Source organism: Alexandromys fortis, unplaced genomic scaffold, assembly GCF_014885135.2.
Source record: "Alexandromys fortis isolate MF-2015 unplaced genomic scaffold, M_Fortis_MF-2015_v1.1 scaffold_33, whole genome shotgun sequence".
Taxonomy (NCBI): domain Eukaryota; kingdom Metazoa; phylum Chordata; class Mammalia; order Rodentia; family Cricetidae; genus Alexandromys; species Alexandromys fortis.
The window spans coordinates 12,106,818-12,131,898 of record NW_026067917.1 but is presented as its reverse complement, the minus strand read 5'-3'; the positions used below and the strand labels follow the sequence as shown (position 1 = coordinate 12,131,898).

At 35.6% G+C, this 25,081-nt stretch overlaps 1 protein-coding gene across 1 annotated transcript in view; it reads right to left on the bottom strand.

Annotated features, from left to right (window-relative positions):
* The window catches only part of Lrp1b (LDL receptor related protein 1B), a 1,445,827-nt gene that overhangs the window by 183,765 nt on the left and 1,236,981 nt on the right, over positions 1–25,081 (bottom strand). Inside the window, 6 exon segments of the mRNA XM_050139953.1 lie at positions 8,809–8,928; positions 10,327–10,446; positions 10,565–10,681; positions 15,744–15,837; positions 23,730–23,878; positions 24,661–24,849. Of these exon segments, the coding sequence (XP_049995910.1) occupies positions 8,809–8,928; positions 10,327–10,446; positions 10,565–10,681; positions 15,744–15,837; positions 23,730–23,878; positions 24,661–24,849 (789 nt within the window).

Below are 25,081 nucleotides of genomic sequence, written 5' to 3'. Positions count from 1 at the left end.
AAATGGGAGGCTGGGAGGAGGCGGAAACTTTTTTTTCCTTTTCTCAATAAAAAAAAAATAAGGAAAATAAAAGCTCAGTAGGTGTCTAGATTTACATCTGGATATACAGTAGCCTTTTCCCCTCCCATGTTACTTTGCCCAGCCTTAATCTGGGGGAGGTGCCTAGTCTAATTGGAAATTAATATGCCACCTTTTTTTAATATCCCTCTGAGTCTTACTTTTTTCCAAAGGGAAATGGAAGAGTAGTGGATTAGGAGGAGAATAGTGGTAGGGAGGGTCTGAGAGGAAAGAAGGGAGGATAAACTGTGGTCAGGTAACATATATAAAAGAAGAATGAACTTAAAAATATATAACTTTTATAAACACACTATTTCAAACAAAAAAAGATTAAAAAAAAACAAAGAAACCAAGCTATTTTTAAGAGATTTTCTTAATTAGATTAATTAGGACAGAAAAAACTGTAAATAATCTTCTTTTCATAGTCCATACAACATTACATGGAACAAGCAAGCTTTTCTTTTTGTCTGATTGACCCAAAAGTAATTGTCAAGTTTGTCTACTCTATTGCTGTGGCCAGTATTAAATCAAACTCCTTCAGGATTCCAAAATAGACTTAAATCTAGCAGTTTTCCAAGAATCTTCCCAGGTTCTAAATTTGGATTAAGAAACATCCAGCTTCATGGACCAAACACCTCTGAGAGTCTGATCTTTCTGTTGTGTGAAAACCACTGTTAGAATTGCTGGAATATATCCTGTGAGTCAGTCTAATAAATCGCCTTTAATAACAGTTTGCTCCTATAGAAATCTCCAACAAGTACACCACCTTAGCAATGTTAATGTAAAAGGATGGAAAAAGTATTCCAATCAAAGAGAAATAAGGCACAATATCTAAAAAAATTCAATATTTAAAGGTGGGAATTCAAACCAGAACTAATTAGAAGAGAAAGACATAATGAGGAGCATTTATTTCCCATTAAAGGAAAAATCAATATGCAGAATCCAAAACATGTTTCCCCCAAACAATGGAGGACCATCAAATTTCATTAAATTAAATGATATTAGATCATCAACAATAGAAACTAAAAAAATTAAAAATACAAAAAAAAAACAACAAAAAGGCTTCATAGAAACTAAACCACCCATACCTGCATGATGACTGTGACAAGGAATAAATCAAGAGAAAGTATGAAAATGTCTAGAGTAAAAGAAAATAAAAAAAAAAACATTAAATTCTATGGGACACAATGAAGGGAGTTCAAAGATGAAAGTTACAAAACTAAGTACCTACATAAACAAGTTTGAAAGATGAAAAATTAATAAATTAATGGTGTACCTGCAATCCTTCTAAAAACAAGTAAAAAACATGCCTCCAAAAATGAGTTAGGGAAATATAATCAAAATCAAAGCTGAAATTAATGAAATAGAAATGAAAACAATGTAACACAAAGTATCAACAAAACACAAGTTATTTCTTAAAAGATGTTTAAAAATTAACAAAAGAAATAGACAGAGGTATCTAATTAACAGAATTAGAGGTAAACATGGGAGACATTAAAGCAGAAGAGATAGTGAGGATTTCTGGGAATCCTAAGCACACATTTTTTAGAATGAATATTCAAACAAACTTGAGAAATTAAAAGAAGTTAATATATAGAGTCAACAATAAATAAAGATGGAATAAATATATTTGAATATATTGAATATAAATCCAATGAAATGTTGGAAATTCTCCCAACTAAAACAATGCCAGGGGCAGATGAATTCATCACAGTATTCTATCAATTTTTAAAACATGCAATTTAATACCAATACCCCTTAACTATTCTACAAAATAGGAACTCAAAGAAGAATTCTAAATTTTATATTTAAAGTTATTATTAAACTGACAAAAACTATCATAAAAATCCTTAAAGAAAATTATAGGCACATATCTTTTTTGAACATGAAACCAAAAGTTTTCAGTACCACTTGAAATTGAAGTTCAATCCCCATCAAAGTTCCAAAACAATTATTCACATAAATTGAAAAAAGGTTAGACAATATAAGTTTAATAAGTTGTTTCTGGTCATTGTGTTTCATCATAGCAACAGAAAAGTAATACACAACTCTTAGGTGTAAGAATGTTAGGCCTACCAGGCCAAAAGAAACCAACCTGGAGTCTGTCTGGAGCTGTCCGAGGTCCTGACTTACTTAACCTCCTGACTGTGCCTAACCAACAAGGAGCCACAAAGTGGTGTTTCCTGAGTGCCTAGCACCGGGGGCTGTCAGAAGTCCTGATCATGCCTAGCCAATGATAGACCAGTAGAATTATTAACAGTCAAGGGAAGAGAATGTCTGGGTGCTGGGTGTGGGGCACATAAGTTTTCTCCATTGTTAAATAAATGAGTCTTCTGTATATCTTTTTTTTCATTTCCCCTTCTCATTATTTTATTTATTATTTAAATTTATTTATTTCTTTATTAATTAATTAAAGATTTCTGTCTCTTCCCCACCGCCGCCTCCCCTTTCTCTCCCTCTTCCCCAATCAAGTCCCCCTCCCTCGTCAGCCCAAAGAGCAATCAGGGTTCCCTGCCCTGTGGGAAGTCCAAGGACCACCCACCTCCATCCAGGTCTAGTAAGGTGAGCATCCAAACTGCCTAGGCTCCCACAAAACCAATAGTTGCAGCAGGATCAAAAACCCATTGCCATTGTTCTTTGGGTCTCAGTAGTCCTCATTGTCCGCTATGTTCAGCGAGACCGGTTATAACCCAGGCTTTTTCAGAACCACTCTGGAAAGCAGTGTGGAGGTTTCTCTTCTGTATATCTTCTACCTGACTCTCAGTGTCTGTGTTTGTTGATGTCACGACTTTTTGCCCCCTCCCCCAAGGAAAACGTTAGGGCCCAGAAGCTCTAGGCATATTCATGTATCATATTATAGAGATATCTGCCCATCCATTGTGTGTGATGCTCTATTCAAAATAGTCAGTAATAGGAAAAAAAGATATCCTTCTATTGATAATTGAATAATTAAAATGTTGTATATTTACATAATGGCATATTTTTTCAGATGTTAATAAAAATGAAATGGAATAACTGGAAGCAATCATTCCAACTGATGTAACCCAGAACCATGTAAGATATATAGCCCACATAATCAAAATGCTATGGATCAAAAAATATAGTTTTGACACATAGTAAAATTATATAAATCTGTGAAGAGTAGGATTTTAAATTTCTTCTGTTTTACCTGAATATCCAGAAAAGCCCCAGCCTCCATCAAAGGAAGACAGGTGAGCTCTGGGGATGGATATGTCTTAGCACTTAGGCAGGGAAGAAAAGGATTTGAAAAGTAGAATTCACAGTGTGAAAAGCCATATGTCATAGGCAAGATCTGCTCTTTCCTTTTACTTGCCCTTAAATAGTACTTTACATCATGCTAACCTCTTAGAGAATTTCAGTGTGTAGTCATTTACTGTAAGAAAACAGTCAGAAAAATAGGAATATCATTTTGAAGGGTAATATTGTAAATGACAATAAGAATAAACAGTAACTTACTTACAAAGTCCATAGTCCAGGAAGAGCTGACATCTCAGACTAAACTCCACCTCCCCTCTCCATCTACTTCCATCATTTTCTACACATTTGCATACATTGTGCGTAGTTGTGATTACTAAAATGATTATTGTCATGTCTTTATCATATGTCACAGATTATTAGTGAAAGAAAAGAGACACCTAACAAGCAATGTTGATGCTTTATCCTCAATGTTATTTTTGTAAGAATGCATCTAAGTTTATTTAAATATGACTCTAGAAACTTTTTTACTTACACATAGACACTTTGCCAAGTATTAGTGACTAATATACAAAGAAATTCAACCTCCCTTGCCGTTGCTTGATTTCAATAATATACAGCACAGTCCTACAGGCATAGTGCTAAGCAAACCTAAAACAGTTGAAAATACAAGTGAGGAGTCTTGAATAAAAATGCTACCCCAAAGCTTATTTAAATGGGGTTTTATACAGTAAAATCTAATTAAAAGTAGCTCCCAGGAATCTGAACTTAACTTGCTACTTAGTGTTTTTTTTTTCATAAGTTGAAAATGCTTACTTCATATGCTACTGTAAATCTTCCTCTGATTAATAGGAATGTATTCACAGGTTACTATCTTGCCACTTTAGAGAGTTAAATGTTTGAAAAGAATGAGAAAAAAAGGCTTGTCAAAAAGGATTTTCAAACAAACAAACTGAAATCATGGAATATAAACTGCCCAGTGATAATTTCCAAGAAAACAAGTACATCAACTGCACATTTTGTTAAAATAAATTGGTTTCTACATCAATTCAGTTTGAATTCCTAGTAGACAAGAATCTATTTCCTCACAGTTTACTACAGATCTCTCTAGGGTCTAGGATATTTGGCAGGTTACCTGCCTTCTTGTGTGGTTCGAGTTACTTTCTGGAAACATATTCTCAAACTCATAGTCTATTTTATTCAGGAAAAAGTAAAAAGAAGCATCAGCAAATAACTGCCCAGTCTCCTAGTGGGCAGATCTTCAGAAAGTAAAGGTCAGTAAAATGTTGGTAACCTGAATATCCCAACACCACAGAAGTGGTTTCACTTTCTTTAACACACACACACACACACACACACACACACACACACTTAAATATTGCTGTAATGGCTGCACAGAGAGAAAAGACTGAGTTTCTCAAAAACATGCTAAAATGCATAAAAAGCATAAACCACAATCAGGCAGTGGTGGTACACACCTTTCTCTAACCCCAGCACTTAGGAGGCAGAGGCAGGCAGATCTCTGAGTTCAAGGCCAGCCTGGTCTACAAGAACTATTTCCAGGACAGGCTCCAAAGCTGCAGAGAAACCTTGTCTTGGGAAAATAGACAAACAAAAAAAGAAAACAACAAACAAAACAAAACAATAAAAGTAAGAGTATAAACTGCAGTAAAGACACAGCAACACTGTTGAAATATTATCAGAACAATAAAATTTTCTTTGTACATAGTAAATAATGTTCCTCCTTACTGCTGGGAGCCGATTTGAGTGACTGCCATTACAAGATGGCATTTGGCCCTGGCCTCTCTTGATACCATAATAAAGGTTGCAGTTCTTCCACCAGAAAACAGGATGAGTTGTTGTGATCTAGCTGCCCACACTTTCCCTGACTGGCAGGGGAACTTCCTTGTGTTCTGTAATTGACAGGGATGTTCCCCTGCTTTCTTTCCGGCCGGTGGGTCTCCAGAAAAGCAGTTAAAGTATCAAAGTATCAAAGGGTGCTAGGCAGACTCCCTATATAAGCAGCTACAGCTCAGAGCTCTGGGTCCCTTGCTTTCTGCTCTCCCTACAGCCAAGAGGCTCCAATAAAGCATGATTTGGGAAGATCCTCGTCTGGTGGCTGTTCCTTCCTGCTGGTCAGGGAGTTCGCCTCACCTTACCAAGCTTTAAAAGCATTCATTTTCATTATAGCTATTTGAGTGATTAGAAATATATGATACTAAATTATTACCTTTAAGAATTTCAAATTTCTGGAGCAAGAGTTGCATTGGGTAGGCTTTTTAAAGAGAAACACGAAGCTCTGTGATTGTGTTTTAAAGTTTTAGAATTAAATCATCAACCCCCAACTCCACTAGGAGATGAATACCATATAAGGTGTCCAGAAATGTTATATTATCCTCAGGATGTTTTAAAAATCATTCAAAGTAAAATAATTATAAGATGAGAAACAATAAGACAAGATGCCTTTTTGTAGGAACACTCACAAGCAAGCATCTTTGAAAGTTCAAGAGGTCCCCTGTACCAGTTGAAATTTAAGATCAGAGTAGGGTTTGAATACATATGGAAGCTTGGGCTTTTACAATGATGACTTAGTTCTCTGAACTCTATTGCACCGGCTAGTGTCCAGGTTTTCTAGAAATCCCTCAGGGTGTTTATGGATAGATACATGCCTGTTTTCCAACAATAAAGTCCTGCTATCAAGTTTTCCTAAATATCTCAAAAGAGAGATGCTACAATCCTTAACACAGCTGCGTCCAGCCCTACCTTGGAACCTTACAATGAGAATACTCATATGACATGTTTGCTATATAAAATATACTGCATCAGTTTGTAATGGTTATTAAAATATAAGAAATCACTAAGTAGATGTCACCGTTCATGTGCCATCCTTTTGAAATTTCCTCCTTGTGGAATAAGCATTTGCAAAGGGCTATCATAAATTGGAAGAAATTGACACTTGGTTGAGTAAAACTATCATGTAGTACATTGCTCTAGTTACAGGCATCTGTGCTGGAGCTGAATTTCCTTCCTCAGCCTCTATCCAGGACCCAAAGCTGAAGTAAGTACAGTTCAACTTGTAACTGGTTATATGATAAATGCAGTCCTCCCTCTGGGTTTTATTAAACCTTATAAAAATGAACACCAATACAAAATGTTTCCAACACAGGTTTATTAAATGTTTTGTCTTTACTAATTTTTTAATAATAATAATAATATATAGAAATAATCTTCAGCATGAAAATAGATTAATTACTTGTTTATTCATATTTATATAATGATGCATCACAAAATAATGTGTCCAAATTAAAGAAACTATGATGTAATTTGTTAAATTTTATTTATCTTGTGTTTCTATGTGTGCCTTTATGTTGATGACTGAGCACACAAGCACGTGTGTGGAGGCCCTAGGACCACTCTCTCAGGAAAGGCATTTATCTCATGCAATATCCCTTGTGAGATTCAGGAATAGAACTGTGGTCATCAGGCCTGTATGCAGAACTGTGGTCATCAGGCCTGTATGCAAAGTACCTCTACCCACTGCATCATCTTTCTGCTCCTTAAGTCATAATCGCTATCCATATATACATGTTTTTATAAGTTATTCATTTCCTATGTATTTACTTTATATTTCAATCTGTTAATTTCTTACTTTTCTAAGACATAGACAGCTTTTCTGAGAACTGCTGGATAATGCCAAACTGGGATGCTTTCCAAATTATGGGCCCTACATAGGGCTCTATGGAATGGGTTCACTTTTACAAAAGGGTTCCTGCCATGAAAAGCATTGTGGTTCTGGCAGTGTGTGGCAGCTCTCAGCACAATGTCACTCAAATTTCCTGACCACGTTTGTGATGTGGGATTCCCCTCTGTATGCTATGAACCCCATTGGTGAATAAAGAAACTGCCTTGGCCTGTTGATAGGGCAGAACTTAGATAAGCAGAGAAAACTAATCTGAATGCTGGGAGAAAGGAGGCAGAGAGAAGCTATGGAGCTTCCACCAGAGACAGACATGCTGAAACTTAGCTGGTAGGCCATGACCTTGTGGTGATGCACATATTAATAGAGATGAGTTAAAGTAATGTGTAAGGGTTAGTCAATAAAAAGCTAGAGCTAATGGACCAAGCTATGATTTGAATAGTTTAGTTCCTGTGTGATTATTGTGGGGCTGAGTAGCCTGGAACCAACAAGTGGACTCCAACAACATGTTTGAAAGGAAAAAAAAAAATCAAAGCACAGGCCAGTCCATTCTAAGTTTTTGGTTGAATATGTTCAATGGCATAATCACACTCAAAAGTATAAAGCTACTGAAGAAATATCAAGTCTTGTTAGTGTGATGAGCACAAGCACTTTTATTTCTGATAACTAGTCGAGAAATGTTTTTGTTGAATTATATAATCTTTCAAAATAAGATTATATTAAAATTTCAGGATTAAACTATAGAAACTGCACTCTAGCCAGTAAGTAATTTATATTTAATACCTCATCTTATTTGCCTTGATTAAAAACCTTGCAGAAGGCAGCACAGCTAATCCGCCAGTGAAATTAACTTGCTTACCAAAGCCCCTAATAATCGGGGAATTGATGAACAATATGGGTGGAGATGTTATGATTAACTGTGCATACCAAGTGGTAACTGACAATTATAGAACACTATGATAAGCTACAATGGTTGTGTGCTGTGACGACAGGTTTACAGAATTATTTTAAGTAAGTGACTTAAGACCTGTCCTTTTTGCTCTTCTCCATAAATGGAATTTCAGAACCTTATGATTTTAATTCTCTTCCCAATGAGGAATCTTTGTGAATGCATTTAGACAATTCTGAATCGCTTGGAAGTCCGATAGTCATTTTGCACAATTTCCATCCCTTCTAATCAATTACTGGTTTAAATGCTTTTTCTTCTCTGAATGCCAAGTTAACATATTTGCCTACAAAATGGATGAAATTAGTACTTAATAGATGTTGATATAAAGAGTTGGACTTAAGAGCTGCATTTCATCCCTTCTCGGTCTTGACATTTTTTAAACAGGATACTTTGCAGTAATCTATGACTTTAATCTTCATTCTAAATTATAAGGAAATGTACTAGAAGATAATTGCAAATATTAACATTTCAAAAAAGTTTTCACAATCATAGTCATCTATTAAAATGGACCCAGTATTTTATTCACTTTCTTATTCTTCCATTATGTTTTGATTTACCCCATGATTTCTCTAAACAGCTCATCATTTGCATTTACTTCCATCTTATGCTATGCTTTCTGTAAACAGCTCATCAGCTGCATTTCATTCTGTTTTAATCTGTGCCTTTATTAAACAGGCCATCCACTTCATTTCCTTTCATCTCAGCCTGTATCTCAGCCTGTTTTCTGTAAATAGCTCGTCTAAGTTCGCGAGGACTCTCAGCACAGAGGAGCTAACATGTCCGTGTACACTTGCTGCTGAGCTGTGTTCAGGTTTTTTCCCTTTCTGTGCTCAGCTCAGATTATGGCACCAGTGCATGGAGCTGACCTTTGAGGCTGCGAAACACTCACCACAGTTGGCCTCATCAGAGGCATCCGCACAGTCTGGGTCCTCGTCGCAAACCCACAGTTTGGAGATGCAATGCTTCGTCGTCTTGCATTGGAAATAATCAGGGGAGCAGCTGTTTTCAGCTTTAGATAAAAAAAATATCTATTAATGTGTGACATTCAACACAAATGAATATGTGATTTATAAAAAGCAGTTAGACAAGTACTTGAGACGCCCAATGAGAACGTCTCTTTTCATTAATGGGTACTGAGTAGAGAAAACGTACGTTTTAATTCCTGTAATTTGGAAATTCAAAAGAAAATATATTTTTGTGAAGATACATGAATGAAACCAACATTTTCAGGAGAGCTACAGATTATATATTTGTAAACCACTTTCTAAGATGCAGAATTCTGTCCTTCAAAATAGATTTCCAAACATTTTTAGAGTTCATCCTGATTCATTTTATAAGTCAAAATGACTAAATTGAGAGGACGATAAACAAATGAGGAAATGAAAAGTCCAAAAGTTTAATAATAATCCTCAGAAGTAGTTGGCCTTTTGGAGTGAGGAGTAAACACTTGATTCAGACTGTAAACTTACGGCAACCCTGGTCACTTTGCCTCAGCCCCTGCTAGGGTGGACAGCTGTGAGAATAGGTCCAAAGTACTCAGATCACAGCGCCTCCATCAAATTGCTGAATGACTGAACATTATTTACTGAAACAAGCTTTATAGAACGAAATAAAAATTCATCAGGACGGAAATATTCACAGCAGTTTTGTTGAAAACCTGAAAATTGACAGGTGCTCCATCTTTCAGGTTCTGTGTGTGTGCATGTGTATACATGTGTGTGTATGTGTGTGCAATACATATATATGTATTATATGTATATATATATATATATATATATATATTATATGCATATATATATGCAATAAATATATGACTGTCTAGCCATTTTTCCACGTGGAATAGAGCCATTTGCCTTCTTTTATTGTATTTGAGGTTTGGGTAGAGACGGAAGTACAATGTGACAAGAACAAAATAATTTACTCTTATTCTTTTTAGTAGGTTTACTATCTGAAGCAGTATTTAAAACTAATTGTGCTTTGATATTGCATAATTTCAACTGGTATTTCATGGGAGAAAATTTTCTAATAAAAATGGAACTGATTATCCATAACTCATTTATCAATAATCATAAAGTACTTATACTCAATATTGGAGAAAGTCAGTTTATGGGAAAACATCTTGTAACCGACTGCTATGTTGTTATAGTGACAAGGATGCTTATATCCTGTTCATGTCTGCCAAAATCTCCAGGTAGCTGTTAAAATAAAGATTATTTGTATCTTTTCATTTTTTTCTCTGTTTTATGTAGAACTTCATAAATAAAGCATTGTAATTGACATAATTTAGTCATTTCTTGTCTATGTTATTCTTTTGTTTCTCTACAGTGCATGGCTTTATGAAGATTAATTTTGAATCGAGTTTCAGTTAGCATTCAGTCAACAAGACCTGACATTCTGTGTGACTTACGACAGTCCCTTTCATCTTCCTCGTCCCCACAGTCATCTTGTCCATTACATCTGAGGTTTACGGGGATACATTTCTGGTTCTGGGTACACTTGAACTGACCTGGCAGACAGACATGTGTGTCTAAGACAAAGAGAAGAAAATAATGTGAACTGAGACTCAAGTCTGCATTTACATCAGTGCAGTCAGGAGCAAACAAGACCTAGATGGATGCGCCCAAGTTAGGACTTTAATCACGTACCGCAGTTAAGTTCGTCTGAGTTGTCTCCACAGTCATTCTCCCCATCGCAGATGAAAGCGGGCAGTGCGCAGAGTCCTGTTCCACACTGAAACCGTCCTGGCTGACATTTAAATTCAGCTGGGAGAGAAAGCGTGCAGGTGTTGTAGATGACAATCTAAGTTCCTCATGTCTTACATGGAAATTTTCTGACACTGTCGTTGGTATTTTGCAATGAATATATGTTGAGCATAAAGCGAAAGCCTCATATCTAGAGATCTACTGGCTTGGTGAACAACTCAGATGGCCTCCTGACTTGCACTTCATAAACCCTCTTACCAGAGATACAAAACTGCAACATGCAAGCTATAACTAAAAAAAAAAAAAAACAATAATAATGATAATATAGTGGACTACAGTTATAATCTTGGTTCTGGGATAGCAATGGCAGGTTGAGTCCTGAGAAATGTGAGCCGGGCAGCTCAGCCTAGTCTCAGAGTTCCAGGCTAGGAGTCCCTGTCTCATCTGAGGAGGAAACTCAACATTGACCTCTGATGATCTTCCTATGTACGTATCAACACACATGCATTTGCACATAAACATGCATGCATATATACACATAGAGGTACACATACACACACAAAAAACACATACACATTAGGAGACCACTCAATAGTGATCACAGCTCACTACCAGGCTTTTCCTAAACATACTAGAATGAAGAGCTTTTATGCTAGTTCCATTTTTTAAAATATTATTTCTTCTTTCTGCATTGCTGCCTACAAAGTACTTGTGGCCTTAGCATATAATCTTTTTTTATGCTAACTGAATACCTCCTGTGCAAATCTCATTTAGAACATGCTGTTTTTATATTAATTGCATACAATATTTTGATATCAGAACTATTTTGCATACCATTTTTATTATTATCCTAAACACTTGATAATTGGTAGCACTTTCACAATACGTTTGCTTATGTATAAGGAAGAGTTAAAATAAAGAAGATCTACTGAGTGTTTTCTGTGTTAGCTACTAGGGTAGACCTATCAGTGAAGATTTTTATTTATAAAAATTATAGCCTTTCACATGACCAATAATATGACCATTTAAATATATGGAAACCAAGTGTTGTTGTTGTTGTTATCAGCTCAGCCGAAGAGGTATAAATTTCCAGAGGTAAACAACAGGTTCTGACTCAAACCTGACTCTGAAACAGTCACACAATTCTTATTACTCACAGGGAAACACTATCTTGAACTCATGGTTCCAATGGAGTATTAATTACTGACAGCTAGGTTAATATTAATTTCTTTATTAATTAAAGTTGGGGAATAGAATAAAATTGAAGTTTTAAACTTGATTCAGGATACATATTATGTTCTTAATTGCAGTGTGGCAGAAAATTTTATACTCTCTAAAAAGTAAATCTTAATGTATGTTCTACTTTGTGCATAAAAATTTCAGTAACCTCTCACCTGTAATTTTTTAACTCCAAGATTAATACGTACTACACCTCTGTTTCCTCTTATTTCCCACAAAATTTCTTTTTTTTTAGTATTTTTGTTATATAAATAATTTTCCCAAGAAAGGGGTTACAGTGATCAATTGCATGTTTAAGAAACAACTTGGGGAGCTCAAGAGATGGCTCAAATATTTAGGGTAGTGGTTACTCTTCCTGAGAACCTAGATACAGTTATCAGCAGTCTCACTGTAGCTCACAACCATCTCTAACCCCAAAGGATCCAATGCCCAATTTTCCCCACCACAGACACTTCATACATGTGGTATACAGGCACACATGCAGGCAAAACACTAATACACATAAAATAAAAATGAATGAATCTTTTAAAAGTTGGTTGAAAAAAAAAGGAAAAGTTGGAAGTAGATCAGGCCTCTACTTAAACATCATATCAAATATAATTTCAACTTGCAGTGACAGAGAAATCTTGATCGCTATGTTTATACAAACAGCATTATACAAGTTATCAAGTGTGTGAGACTTGTATCAAATCTTCTTGCCTTCTTAGATGAGGTTACACACAGTCAATATACACAAATTTTGATGATGCAGCAACTCAAACACAAACTAGGGCAGGGGAGATGGCTCAGTAGTTCAGAGCATTTACTGCTCTTCCTGAGGTGCTAAAATAAGTTCCCAGCATCCACATGGTAGCTCCCAAAGCTTTGTAACGCCAGTTCTAATGGATCCAATGCCCTCCTCTGATCTCCATAGGCACTGCACAAATGTTGTACACAGATGTACATGGAAGCAAAACACTCATACATATAAAATTTAAAAATAAAATATTTATAAAATATCCACACCCTTCACAGATTTATATATGCCACTTTTAAATCATGATGGCTCTGTTTGCTCTGTCACTAGATATTTAAGGATCCAACCTACCAACTGCAAGTAAACATTTATGTGCTAATGATCACAGGAATTTATTGGAAATCATGATGGAACTACAGTTTAAATGTATAATGAAAAGTTTCCATGATGATTGATAAGAAAGTGATCACTGAAGCCTAGGTAGCCAGAACAGAATTAGACATGGTCATGACATCAAACTAAAATTATTTGTAAAGAAAATGAAACAATCATGGTAGGAGTGAGAACCTAAGAAAAAGGAGAAATGTTTCAAAAATATGCATCCTAATCATGGTCTGAAACACTACATGCATGACAAAATCAACTCAAACATAAATTAACAACTTAGAAAATTTTAAGAGTGATTAAATGCTTAAAAAAAGTATAAAATACATTACTAATTTCAAAAGCGATAAATATTAAAACTATAATGAGATACCAACTCAAATTTATCAAAATATGTATTTTTTTGTATTATTTTTTTAAAAGCAAAGTTTTCAAATATTGGGCAAGTGTGTAGAAAGGGGCTGTAAACTCTTGATAGCAATATAAATTAGTACACAGGACAGAACTTTACTGGAAACTTTTTTAAAAGTGAAATAGAACTGACATGTTATTAGGTAGTTCTGATATAAATGGACGTGTACAAAGGAAATGAAATCAAAGTGTTGGAAATTTGATGCCACGCCTGTATTTGCTGCAGTGTTACAGTGTTTATGGTGGTACAATAAAGCATCACCTTATGAGTACACAGAGAGATAAACAAGGACATGTCACAGATAAACACTGAGTCTCATTCATGCTTAAATAAGGAAGAAATCACATTTGCGACAATTTTGGTGAACCTAGAAAGCATTCATCACATCAGATGGTCCAGGTCAAGAAAGAGCAAGTGCTCTTTTATGGCATTTATATATGATGTTTTAAAACAAACAAATAACTCATTAAAACAAACAATAAAATGGTAGTTATTAGTGGTTACAGAGTGAAAGACTTGGGAGATCTTGGCCAAGGACATAAAAATTCAACTAGACAAGAAAATTAAGTTCCAAAGAACACATTGTAGCCACTATATTTTTTTAACAACATGTTCCACACTTGACAATTACTTACAAATATTCTCCATGTTTTCAAAACAAAGCAAGTAATGAGCACATAAGGTAATATGCATGCTAAATGGCTTCAATTAGCTATTTAATATATCTGTCACATATATTAGAAAACATATATGTCTTTGCCATATATATAAATTTACTTTTTAATTAAAATGATATATGCTAATACTAATGTTTAACCAAGATTAGGTTTCTTCAGCAGCAATGTGCCTTTTCTGAATTGTTCAAATGAACATAAGCACTTGGCTACATATGTTATTCTGAAAGTTTGCAACTGGTAGAAACTCTTATTAACTCTGCAGTTAACTCTTCACACAAGTGGATTACAACATGATATTTCAAAGTTACAAATAGAATTCAGAAGGTACAAATATTTAAGAGAACAATCATTGTGATTCTGTCTCTGCTCTAAGTCTTTGATGTGGTGTTTCCCTCAACAATGGTGGCTCTGGTCAGTAAAGGTCATCTTAACAGGACATCAACAGGCACATGCCATTATGTTTAAATATATGAAGGCAAATTATATTTACTTTATTTACTGCATTAGAGAAAAATACCTTTTATTGTGGAAAATTAATTTTCTTATAACAAATAAGTCATAGTGAATGTTCATCATCATCCATACTACCCCTTCTTTTGGCTGCTGTTCCAATGCAAAGACTTTTAAAAAGAATAATTCGATCATAACTTTATACCTATTATCCATAGTACTTCTCCTCATGCATTGTCTACTAGAATGAAAATAAAATCTGTCAACAATGCCTAAAAATATCAAACACACAAATAGATTAGGAAAGGATTGGTTTTCACTTTATTTCTCACCAAAGAGGTGGCCTGATGTTTTCCACATAAAGAGAGAATATGGGAAAGAACTTTCCAGAGTATGTGGATGGTAACGAAAAGGAAGATGAAACATAGTTCATTTAAGTAACAATCTGAAAATGTTACACGGCTTTATAATTGGTGCTAAAAGGGTCTTCCGAAGTAAATAACAGCCTTTCACTTAGACGATACTTCCTCTTCAGTGGAAGTCTTAGGATCTTGAACTCAGTTGTCAGGGCCAATCAAGGCCAGTGCACGAATCAAATGTCAGTGCCAAGTCAGGCCAATACTCACTGAGACACTAAGGGAATTGCCAGGATTGACTGTAAGCTCTTCATCTTGACAAGGAAGGATTGGAATGACCTATGGAGTGAACTGTAACATAATTTCCAAGGAAGTTCTCTGATTGCCCACTACCATTTAAGTTAGCAATGATTGCAAGTTTAGAGGCTCTAACCAGAGCTGTCAAAGTCAGGAGCCCTTTTGCAGTAACTGTTAAGGGCAAATAAAATCAACTTACCATAAATAAAATTTAACATTAAAAATTTGGACTCCTCAAGATTTTCAATATTTTAACACTGAGAAAAAATATATAACTTTCTATTGATTATATGGGAAGGTATTTCTGCATCTTGCTAATTTGCATTTCAAATTCGGTGAATACATTGAATAAAAAAAAAATCACACCAATTACTATACTACCGACCACTGTATGGTAAAGGTTTTGTTCAGAAAAAAAAAAAAAAAAGTCATGAGGAACAAACCCAAGAAATTGCAACTATTTGTCTTTACATTTTTATAAGAATTGTGAGATAAACTTTTTCTAGGTGATTTCTCCAGGTCTGGAATGTGACGAACACCAAAATCCAAAGCCAGTGTTCAGAATACTCACGGCAGTCGTCAGGCTCATCCGATCCGTCGCCACAGTCATCCACGGTGTCACATTTCCACCAGAAAGGGATGCATTTGTCAGTTTTGCACTGAAACTTTAAAAGAGAAGGTACACTAAGAATGTTGATAGTCATCACATGTACAATGGGTATTCCTGCAGAACATGATACAGCCCCTCTAACTCTCTCATTGTAATGCTGAATACACATAGTCTTAGAGGCTCTACAAAAAGTAATGAATGCATGAACACCAACACAGTCTGTCAAAAAATTTCACTACTCTGAACATGTTGGAGATTTCATTGCTCACAATCAGACTCAGGCATTCCCATGCTGTCTGAAGGGCTGCTTAAATCACAACAGCGCACACAACTAAGTAGCTGCTAAAGAAACTGCATGGCCATAGAAGTGTCAGATGTTTAACTGGTTCCATAGAATAATGTCTCTGAAACACTATTCCAGGTCCAGAGCTATCAGGAAGAGATATCAACATGAATTAGGTAAATATGAAATTAATTGAAGACAATTACATTTCCATAAGAATCTTGGCAACTTCAGTGAAAATCAGGCCAGCTCTTATTAATTAAATGTTTTGGGTAAACTTGAAAGATTCCTTCCAATTGTACAATCACAGTTCCTCAGTGTCATGAATATTCTCAGTCCAAAGAAGGAAACAAACAAAAAAACTATTTAAGATCAGAATTTGTAACTTCTCACATAAATATTGTTGATCCTTCTCCAAAACAGTAGTCAAAAACAGTTATTTTCAAGTATTGGAATTATTTTAAAACATATAGAAGATAGTAGGCTTGAATGTAATCAGAATATAATTATACCTGTATGAAGATTTCTTACTAGAGCTAAGTGTTTAAAATGTGCATAATTTGGGATGGTGGGAAGGTAAGGAAAGCGAATCCACAGTAATGTTTTTAAAAAATGTAGAAATTAGGATGTAATAGTGTCTTTGCTGATTTTATTTTATTGTCTATTTATTTACTTATTGTTTTGTTTTTATTTGAAATAGGAACTGACTTATAAGCCCGAACCAACCTTGCACTCATGGTAATTATTTTAATGTGCTAGTATCTCAGATATAGCCAAACAATAAAAATTAAAAAACACATAGGAAATGTATGTTATAAAATTTAATGTAACTTAAAATTCCAGTCACTCATTGCTCCAGTGACAGATGCTCTTTTCAAGTTCTTCTATTGAAAATATCAAAGTTGATGTGGGATTCCCTTTTGGATGCTGTGAATATGAATTATAAATATTCATTAATAAGGAACTGCTTTGGCCTATGGCAGGGTAGAATATAGTAAGGTGGGAAGTTCAAGCGGAGATAAAGGAGGAAAGAAGGCAGAGTCAGGGAGAACTAGCTTCCACTTCCTATATGTGAGATTACAGGTACACATCTTTATCCTAGGTGCTTATGTGACAGTAGGAATTGACCCATACACAAGTCAAATATTGTGTACTCCATGCCCCAAACTGTTTTTATTGCCAAGTTTACTCTGTAGAACAATGCACAGTGTCCCAAAGACTTAGTCAATTTGATCCTTAGTGCACTTGGGCACTGTGGCAATATTTAATCTTGCTAATATTTAAAAATAAAATACATTAATCTTACTAATATTTAAATACAAAAATAAAAGCTAATTGAACAGAGTACTAGTATCTCAAGTGGTTGACATTAAATCACTAATAATAAGCAATTAATAAATATAATTCCCTTTTGTTGGTCAACATATATTCTTTACTCTTATTTGTTTCTCTTGCTTTAATTAATTAATATGTTTGCTTGTTTTGTTTGTTTTGAGGCAGGTTATCCTTATGTTCCTCCAGCTGTCCTGGAACATTACTATATAGACCAGGCTGGCCTTTACCTCAAATAAATCCACCTGTTTCTACCTCCCAAGTGTGATGACTGAAGGTGTAGATGATCACAACCAGATTTTTCTTTGTTTTTTTAAAAGAGCTTATATTCATGCAGATTGGAAACCTTTTATGAATACATTTCTTAAAGTTATTTCCTTCTTGAAATGTAATACATTAATTCCCGTGCAGAGGATTTGGCATTGAAAGACGGTAACTTGGAAATATTGCTTTGGTCCAATTATCTTTAATAGACATGGGTATGGAATACATTTGTTCATTCAAAATGCAGTTGCTATAGTAAGAAAGCCTCGACTATTAGTAGATGCTGAAGGTGTCCAGATACCATATCGTCAGTTCTGGATAGAATTAGAACCAGGAGAGTGAGTCCTTCCTCTTGTAGAAAGGTGGAAGGGGATAGAGAGCAGGAGCCCGGGGAAATCTATCTATTCAACTGATTTTTCTATAATTTGCTTAGCCTGTGGTCATGTCTGTCGTGTTTTTTTTCCTAAGTTACCACAGGAGAAAAATACCTTTATACGTAGTTGGCTCTTTGGGGAAATGAGGCTAAATCTGAAAGCAATTTCCCTGAACATTAAATATTTCCAGTCATTACAGGATATCAAAGCACATTAGTGAGAGAATTCCATGTCTTCTGAGAATGAATCTTTAAAGTATTCCCAATTATGAGAGGGGATTTCTAATATGTGTTTAAGTTCACCAAATATATCTGATTTATAAATACCAACTGTTGGAATTATACATAATATAAAATCCTGCTCTCATTTCAATCTAAAAAGAATTTAAAGGGGTTTTGAGTCATAGAAACCATAATAAAGCATACCTACATTGCCTATTAATTATAACCAACATTTTATTAGAGAAGATTTCATTGATATCTCAGAATCATGTTTTCATATTTACATTCAGTTGCATTAAAATTAAAAATATAAAATACAGTAATATTAAAAATAAAAGTATAAAACTGCACAGCCCCATTTCTTGCCTTCCAGGTTGTAGCAGAAGCCAGGCTTGAGGAGCAGCCAAGAACCTGGAGCAGATGGAGGTGCCTCTCCACTGCATCCCAGGTTGAAAGCAAGAGGGGATGCTGCTCACGCTCTCCTCACTGGAGCCGCAGCACAGTTGACTGTATAGTGGAGGAGTATGAATACAATGCTGTACAGGAAAATGAATTAACTGTTCCAGCATGGAAATCATCGGGATGTGGGAAAAAAATTACCAGGAGAAGAATGGCCAAGGGAAATAAATAGGAGAAGGGTGTGTTCTCCGATAATTTTGTTGAAGAAATAAAGCATTAGCCAGAATCCAAGGATAATACTTTGTCCATCAAATGGGAAGCTGTGGAAATATAGCAGATCATGGAGAGTGGATGAGCCTTTAGTATGTCTAGCTCAAGGAATTCAGCTGATTCACAATTCTAAAATGTTTAGGCAACAGTGCTCTATATTATTTTATTTATCTTATTTATGTAGTTATTTTACCACTACATATTTTTCTTCTTTTTATTCTTAGACCAGTGGATTTTTTTTTGTTTGTTTGTTTTTCCTTAGGTCCCTAGGATTTCTCTTCTCAGCTTCTTGGTCACATAAGCAGTGTTATGTATGAGTCTTATTTAGTGGAGGAAGCCTTAAGTTACATCAGCTATTACTTGGTTACTACCACAAGTCTTGTGCCACATTTGCCATAGCATCCCTTTAAGGTAGTATACCATTGTAAATTAAAGGTTTGTGACTTGCCTTTCTGTTTATGTTTATATTTTGTTAGTGTACCGAGTACCTTCCTGAACCAAAGAAGCTGATATGTAGGGAGACAGACTATACATAGTCACCAGCTCAACATCTCTCTATTCAATAAGTTGAGTAGATGTTGTCTTTGTCAATAGTTTTGTGCCATCAATTTGTAGAGAGGAGCCTATAGCCTTATCAATAGCCTTGGGTGCTTGATGATTTTCAATGAGCCCTTAATCAACTTAATAAGATGTAACCGAATTCTGGGATTGATGCTTCATTTGATGACAAGAGATGGCCAGTCTCCACAGTATTTGATGATTTCATTTGGATTCCCTTCTTACATTTTTATATTTTAGGAAGTTCCTACTATATTATGTTTCCATACTGTTCCCCAATGGTCCCTTAATTTTAGCTGTGTCCCCCTTTTTTCCTCCCACAACCATCTCCCCTTTTTACTCTCCCACTTGACCTTCCTGTCCACATCTATTTGTCCCTTTTCCCTTTCTTAAGGAAATATATCTGGAGATATTTTTAAAGCATGCTCGGGGAAAATTAGGAAAAGAAATTACAGTGGTTAAATATAAGAGAGGGGATAAATAAAAAGAAACAGAAAAGACCTTAATCCTATAGCCACTCTGATCTAAACCTAAAAATAGGGAGGGAAGGAAAATAGGCATTGATGGCAAAATAAAGTTAAGTAATTTTGCAGAACATTCTGTTACCATGAATGGACCTAGGAAGATTAACGTAGTTTTAGGCTTTGTTTTTTTCTCTTTTTTTTAATTAACCCTTTCAAGACAGGTTTCTCTGGAGTTTTGGAGCCTATCCTGGAACTAGCTCTTGTAGACCAGGCTAGCCTCGACTCACAGAGGTCCACCTGCCTCAGCCTGTAAGTGCTGAGATAAAGGTGTGCTCCACGACCGCCCAGCCGATGAGCTTAGTTTTAAAGAAGGGGAGATGATTCATTTTGGTGGATGAAAAGACCGGAGCCCTGTGCTGGTGGGAGTGTGAAATAGGGAAAGAGGCTTAGCTGTCAGGGATTCGAACTGGACCTTTATCCAAAGATAAGATATCCAAAAGCCTTTGTTTTCCAAAACTGTGTAACACTTGGTAAGGCTCCAGCAACAAAGCCTGGCTTATTATCTGAAGAGAAGAATCTTTTCCATCCAAGTCCAAAAAGAAAAGGAAAATTCACTGCTATAACAGAAACTTAAACAGTGCTTCTCCAGTCCCACCCAGAGGCCCACTCTTCCTACCAAAGCCAATGCTATATCGAGATCTATTCTGCTATATAAGAGTTCCTCCAGAGAAACCATAAAACAAACAAACAAAATAAAACAGTTTCTTCTCCACCTCTGTCAGTCAAAGATTGAGCCAGTGTCAGAACCAAAGCTGGATCCAGAATAATTGTCATGAAGGCCAAAATCGCATCGACCTAGAGGCATTGATGACATGGCTGCCTCAGAGAACTTGTTACATTTCACTAGGAAAAGATCTAAGATGCCTAGAAAAACTGCCTGGCCTCCTAAATAGTGGACATTCTCCATCTCAAAACCCAGAAAAATCTGGAGGTCACCAAATGAAGATAGAACCAGAACCCGGGCTTTAAAAAAGAAGTGAGGTGCTCTTCAAAACAATGTCTTTTGTACCTTCAAGTGATTCTAAAGTAAACACCGGCACTCTCCTGACTTCAGGAGAAATCAAAGTAAACATAGAAGCCAATGATATGGGGGAATTTCCTGAATGAGTTAAGATCCCAGATTGTTGAATTTCATTTCTGCTATTTGCTTTGAAAATACTACTTAATCTCTACAAAATGAAAGAAAATTTACAATAGCTTTTTATTGAAAGTTGTATATTTTTTAAAAGATTTCTATACTATACACAAAGTAGTTGCTTTAGAAGTAATCTGTCAGATAAGGTGTTTGAGTAGGCAAGATTGGCTTTTAGGAACAAGAGGCATTGCTCTCCTGATAAACATAGGGGTGTAAACTTTGTGTATATGTGTGACTGCCTGTGAATCTTTATATAAGCATGCACACACACACACATACACACACACACACACACAATTTACTTTTAGCTTCTTACCCAGGATAACACTCTTGTATTTGCTTATCCTCAGTGTTCTTTGTATTTTGGGTGATAAAATAGAATTCTCCTACTTACCAGGTTCTGTACTCTTGCATAACTAATAAATAATTAAATAATAAAAATTAATTAAGCTTCAGAAAAAAATTAAAACATATGCTTTGGTGGGTATTTTCCAAGACTTCATCAGATAAATTTTAGACTACAATTATCTCTCACCAAAAGAAACTATGAATACAGAAAAAAAATGCAATACCTAGTACAGTGAACTATAATTGTACTATGAAGAAATCCCACTTAAAAATAAGATAAGCCATATTAAGATTGATCATTTTTCCACTTAAGAGTAGTTTATATACCTAGAACAATCAGTTTTGTGACAGAATTTAATCTTGATTTAGAATAAATTCTCTGATTATATTTTAATTCTAGTATAATACATATTGGAATATTTTGGCTATTTTTTTTACTGTTATAAAAACCATGCCATTTGGGGAATATATTATTGATACCAGTTACTAAATGATAACAAATCAAATGCCTTAGTAGCATTCACTTGAAACTGGCATTTTAATTTTATTTTTCTGTAAATGTATGGTTATATGTGTTCCTATGTGTGTGTCTGTACCCATAGATACAAACACACAAGTGCATGGAGGATGAGCATAATTATGGCCAACCTAGCCTGAAGAAGTAGGTCAAAGGTAAACCTTGAGTGTTGTTTCTCAGATGCCTTCCATCTTGATTTGACACAGGGTTTCTCTTTGGCCTGGAGCTCATCTGATAGACAAGAATATGTGGCCATGGATCTCCCTCCACTTTCCCAGCCCTGGGCTTTCAGACCAAAGCAACAGCGCCTGTTGTGTTCTTGCTTTTTGTGCTTAATGATGTTGTTTTAAAAGCAAACCCTGATAGACAAACTATGCTCCTCCTGCATGAAAGAATATGAGATACCTATGCAGCCCCTGAAAAACTGATTAATAGTTAGTGACGTGAGTCCAGACTGCTTAGGTTATTTGGTTTGTTTACATTTCAAACTCACTGAAAATTGTGTCCTTTTTTCTTTCTCTTTTGTGTAACAATTTTTTAACTACAGTATTTTCTCTTTTTACACACCTATCCCCAGTCCCACTCCCTTCTCTCTCTATCCACTCTTCAGAAACGGTAAGGCTTCCCATAGGGAGTCAACAAAGTCTAACACATCACTTTTAGGGAGGACCAAGGCTCCCCCCCCCCTCCAAACCTAGGTTCCTAATTCAGTGTTTTCTCCAAAAGTGCTACAATGGAGAGGCTTTTTTTTTTTTTTTTTTACAACACCAGAGAGACATGAGGTAACAACTGCAGAGTCAGCATGGTGGATGACATTGGCTGCTTACTTGTTCTTGGAGTCTGGTAGATTATCTAATAATTTGTGTGTGTGTGTGTGTGTGTGTGTGTGTGTGTGTGTGTGTGTGTGCGTGTGTATGCATCCACATACACACAAATGCATTCAAACACACACACACACACTTACTGTGCTGAAAATTCTCTTAAGTTCATAATAAAGAAGCCTGGACAGGTTTCAATAGCTGCAAATATTTTGTTTCACTGGTGTCAGAGTGGGAATTCATCATATGAATAATAGTCTTAAGCTGACTAATGCTTTATTTCATTGATAAGTTTTGGGGGTTAGATAAACATAATTTCTTGTCTTCTTATACTGCTTTGAAAGTTTCATTACTTTTTCTTCAACCGAAAGGTTGGCATCTCATTGAAGTAGACACGTTTCAATTTACTCTGTTTTCAGTAGTGGGCTAAGGCACACTGCAAACAAGCACCTGCCACTTTGACTTGAGCTAGCGGGGACCTCAGAGACAAAATCAACAGACGGATGCCAGGAACACCTGGGAGCAAACGTCTGAGGATTCTCTCAAAATAAAATGGAGGCTTGGAAACTTCAATAGACGGTACTACTACAAATTATTTTAAATTGAATAAGTTAATTTTTCCTTTAAAGTCTACTGGCATAGACATTGTTGGTGTTATTTTGCGCAGTGGCTATCTCTTTTCTTTGTTTCCTTCCTGGCCTCTATTTGTTGTCTCTTGTCGCAAATCCTATTTTAAGTGTCTGCATTAAATTGCTTTTCCTTGATTCTGGGCAGTCACTCATTTCATTGTGCATAGTAACAAACAATTGTTCTTTAAATGATGTGAACACAAAGCAAACTCAGGCCAGACCTTAATAGCAGCATACCCAAACAGCCCAGGAAATGATTCCAGAATTCAACTCACCTGACTGGCTGTGCAGTTTGATAAACAAGTTCTATTATCCGCTGCAAGATAGAAGTTGGTGGGACACGCACAGGTGTGGGTCTTCCCGGGTGCTAAAAGGCACAAATGGCTGCACCCACCGTTGTTTACTGTGCAAAGATGTTTGGAGACTACAGATAAAAAGACACAGCAAAACGACGTTATCAAGACCAGGAATGTGACACGGCATTTGCGACTGAACTTTCAAGAATCATAATTTATAGTAGAATAAACCATCACAATTTGAAGCTATAAAAGTTATGGGTATATCTAAGAAATGCTATTCAATCTCTTTTTTCACTAATTTTAAATACCTTCTACAAAAACACTTGTGTTAGTTAAAAGTAGTTGCTCATTAGAAAAGTAAACAGACGAGAAGCATTTGGGGTGAAGAAATACATATGCTTAGAAATATAAATGCAAAATAAAGCAATGAAATAATGAGCTATAAGCATGATGTTTTGCTTTTACTACAGGAAAACCATCAAACCTGTATTCCACAAGTTTAGTAGAATCCTATGAAGCACATTGGATTGCAATCTTAGAATCCTAAAATATTGAAATAGAATTCCCTCTAGCTACAGTTCTAGAAATTAAGGACCCTGTAGATGTACTCTGATGAATTATTTTAAGGATATATTTTACACTTCTCTGACTACATGAATTACTCGCATCTCAGCTTAATACAATTTGAATAGATGAATAGTTATTTATGCTATTACTGAGCTTCTAATCATACCCTGCAGTAGTAGTGCTTGATATGAGCTGGCTTTGTTACATAAAATAATGCCACATAATGGAATCTGATCATTCTTATCAATCATGAAATCATACTCCAACTTGAAATAATAAAAATATGAAATGCAGCTGAAAGATGTGGATGCATTATGGAAATCATGGAAAGAATAATTACCATCAGGTTGTCTATAAGAATGATACACCTGGATATCTGTGATGGCATGCCATGAGTTAATCAGTGAGAGTCTGTCTGCTCCCGAGGTTTTATGGACACGGCTGAGAGACTTGGTTTTCCCATCAGTCCAGTAGATGTAGTCTTCAAACAATGTTAGTGCAATCACCCCTGGAATATCTTGATTAGGGACTGTAATAGGAGATGGCAAGATTAATGTTCAGTCTTGGAAGACTGCCAGTTAAAATATTCAATACTACATGGGCTGACACATACTACCGCTACAGACATTCTTCTGAATAATTGCTGTGACAACCTGTCAGATTGGCAAGGTTCTTTATTACTGGGTAAGAGAATGTAAGATTCGACATCAGGGTTCACTATGCTCATTTTTTGCTTGGTTTAACAACTAGGAAGAAAACGA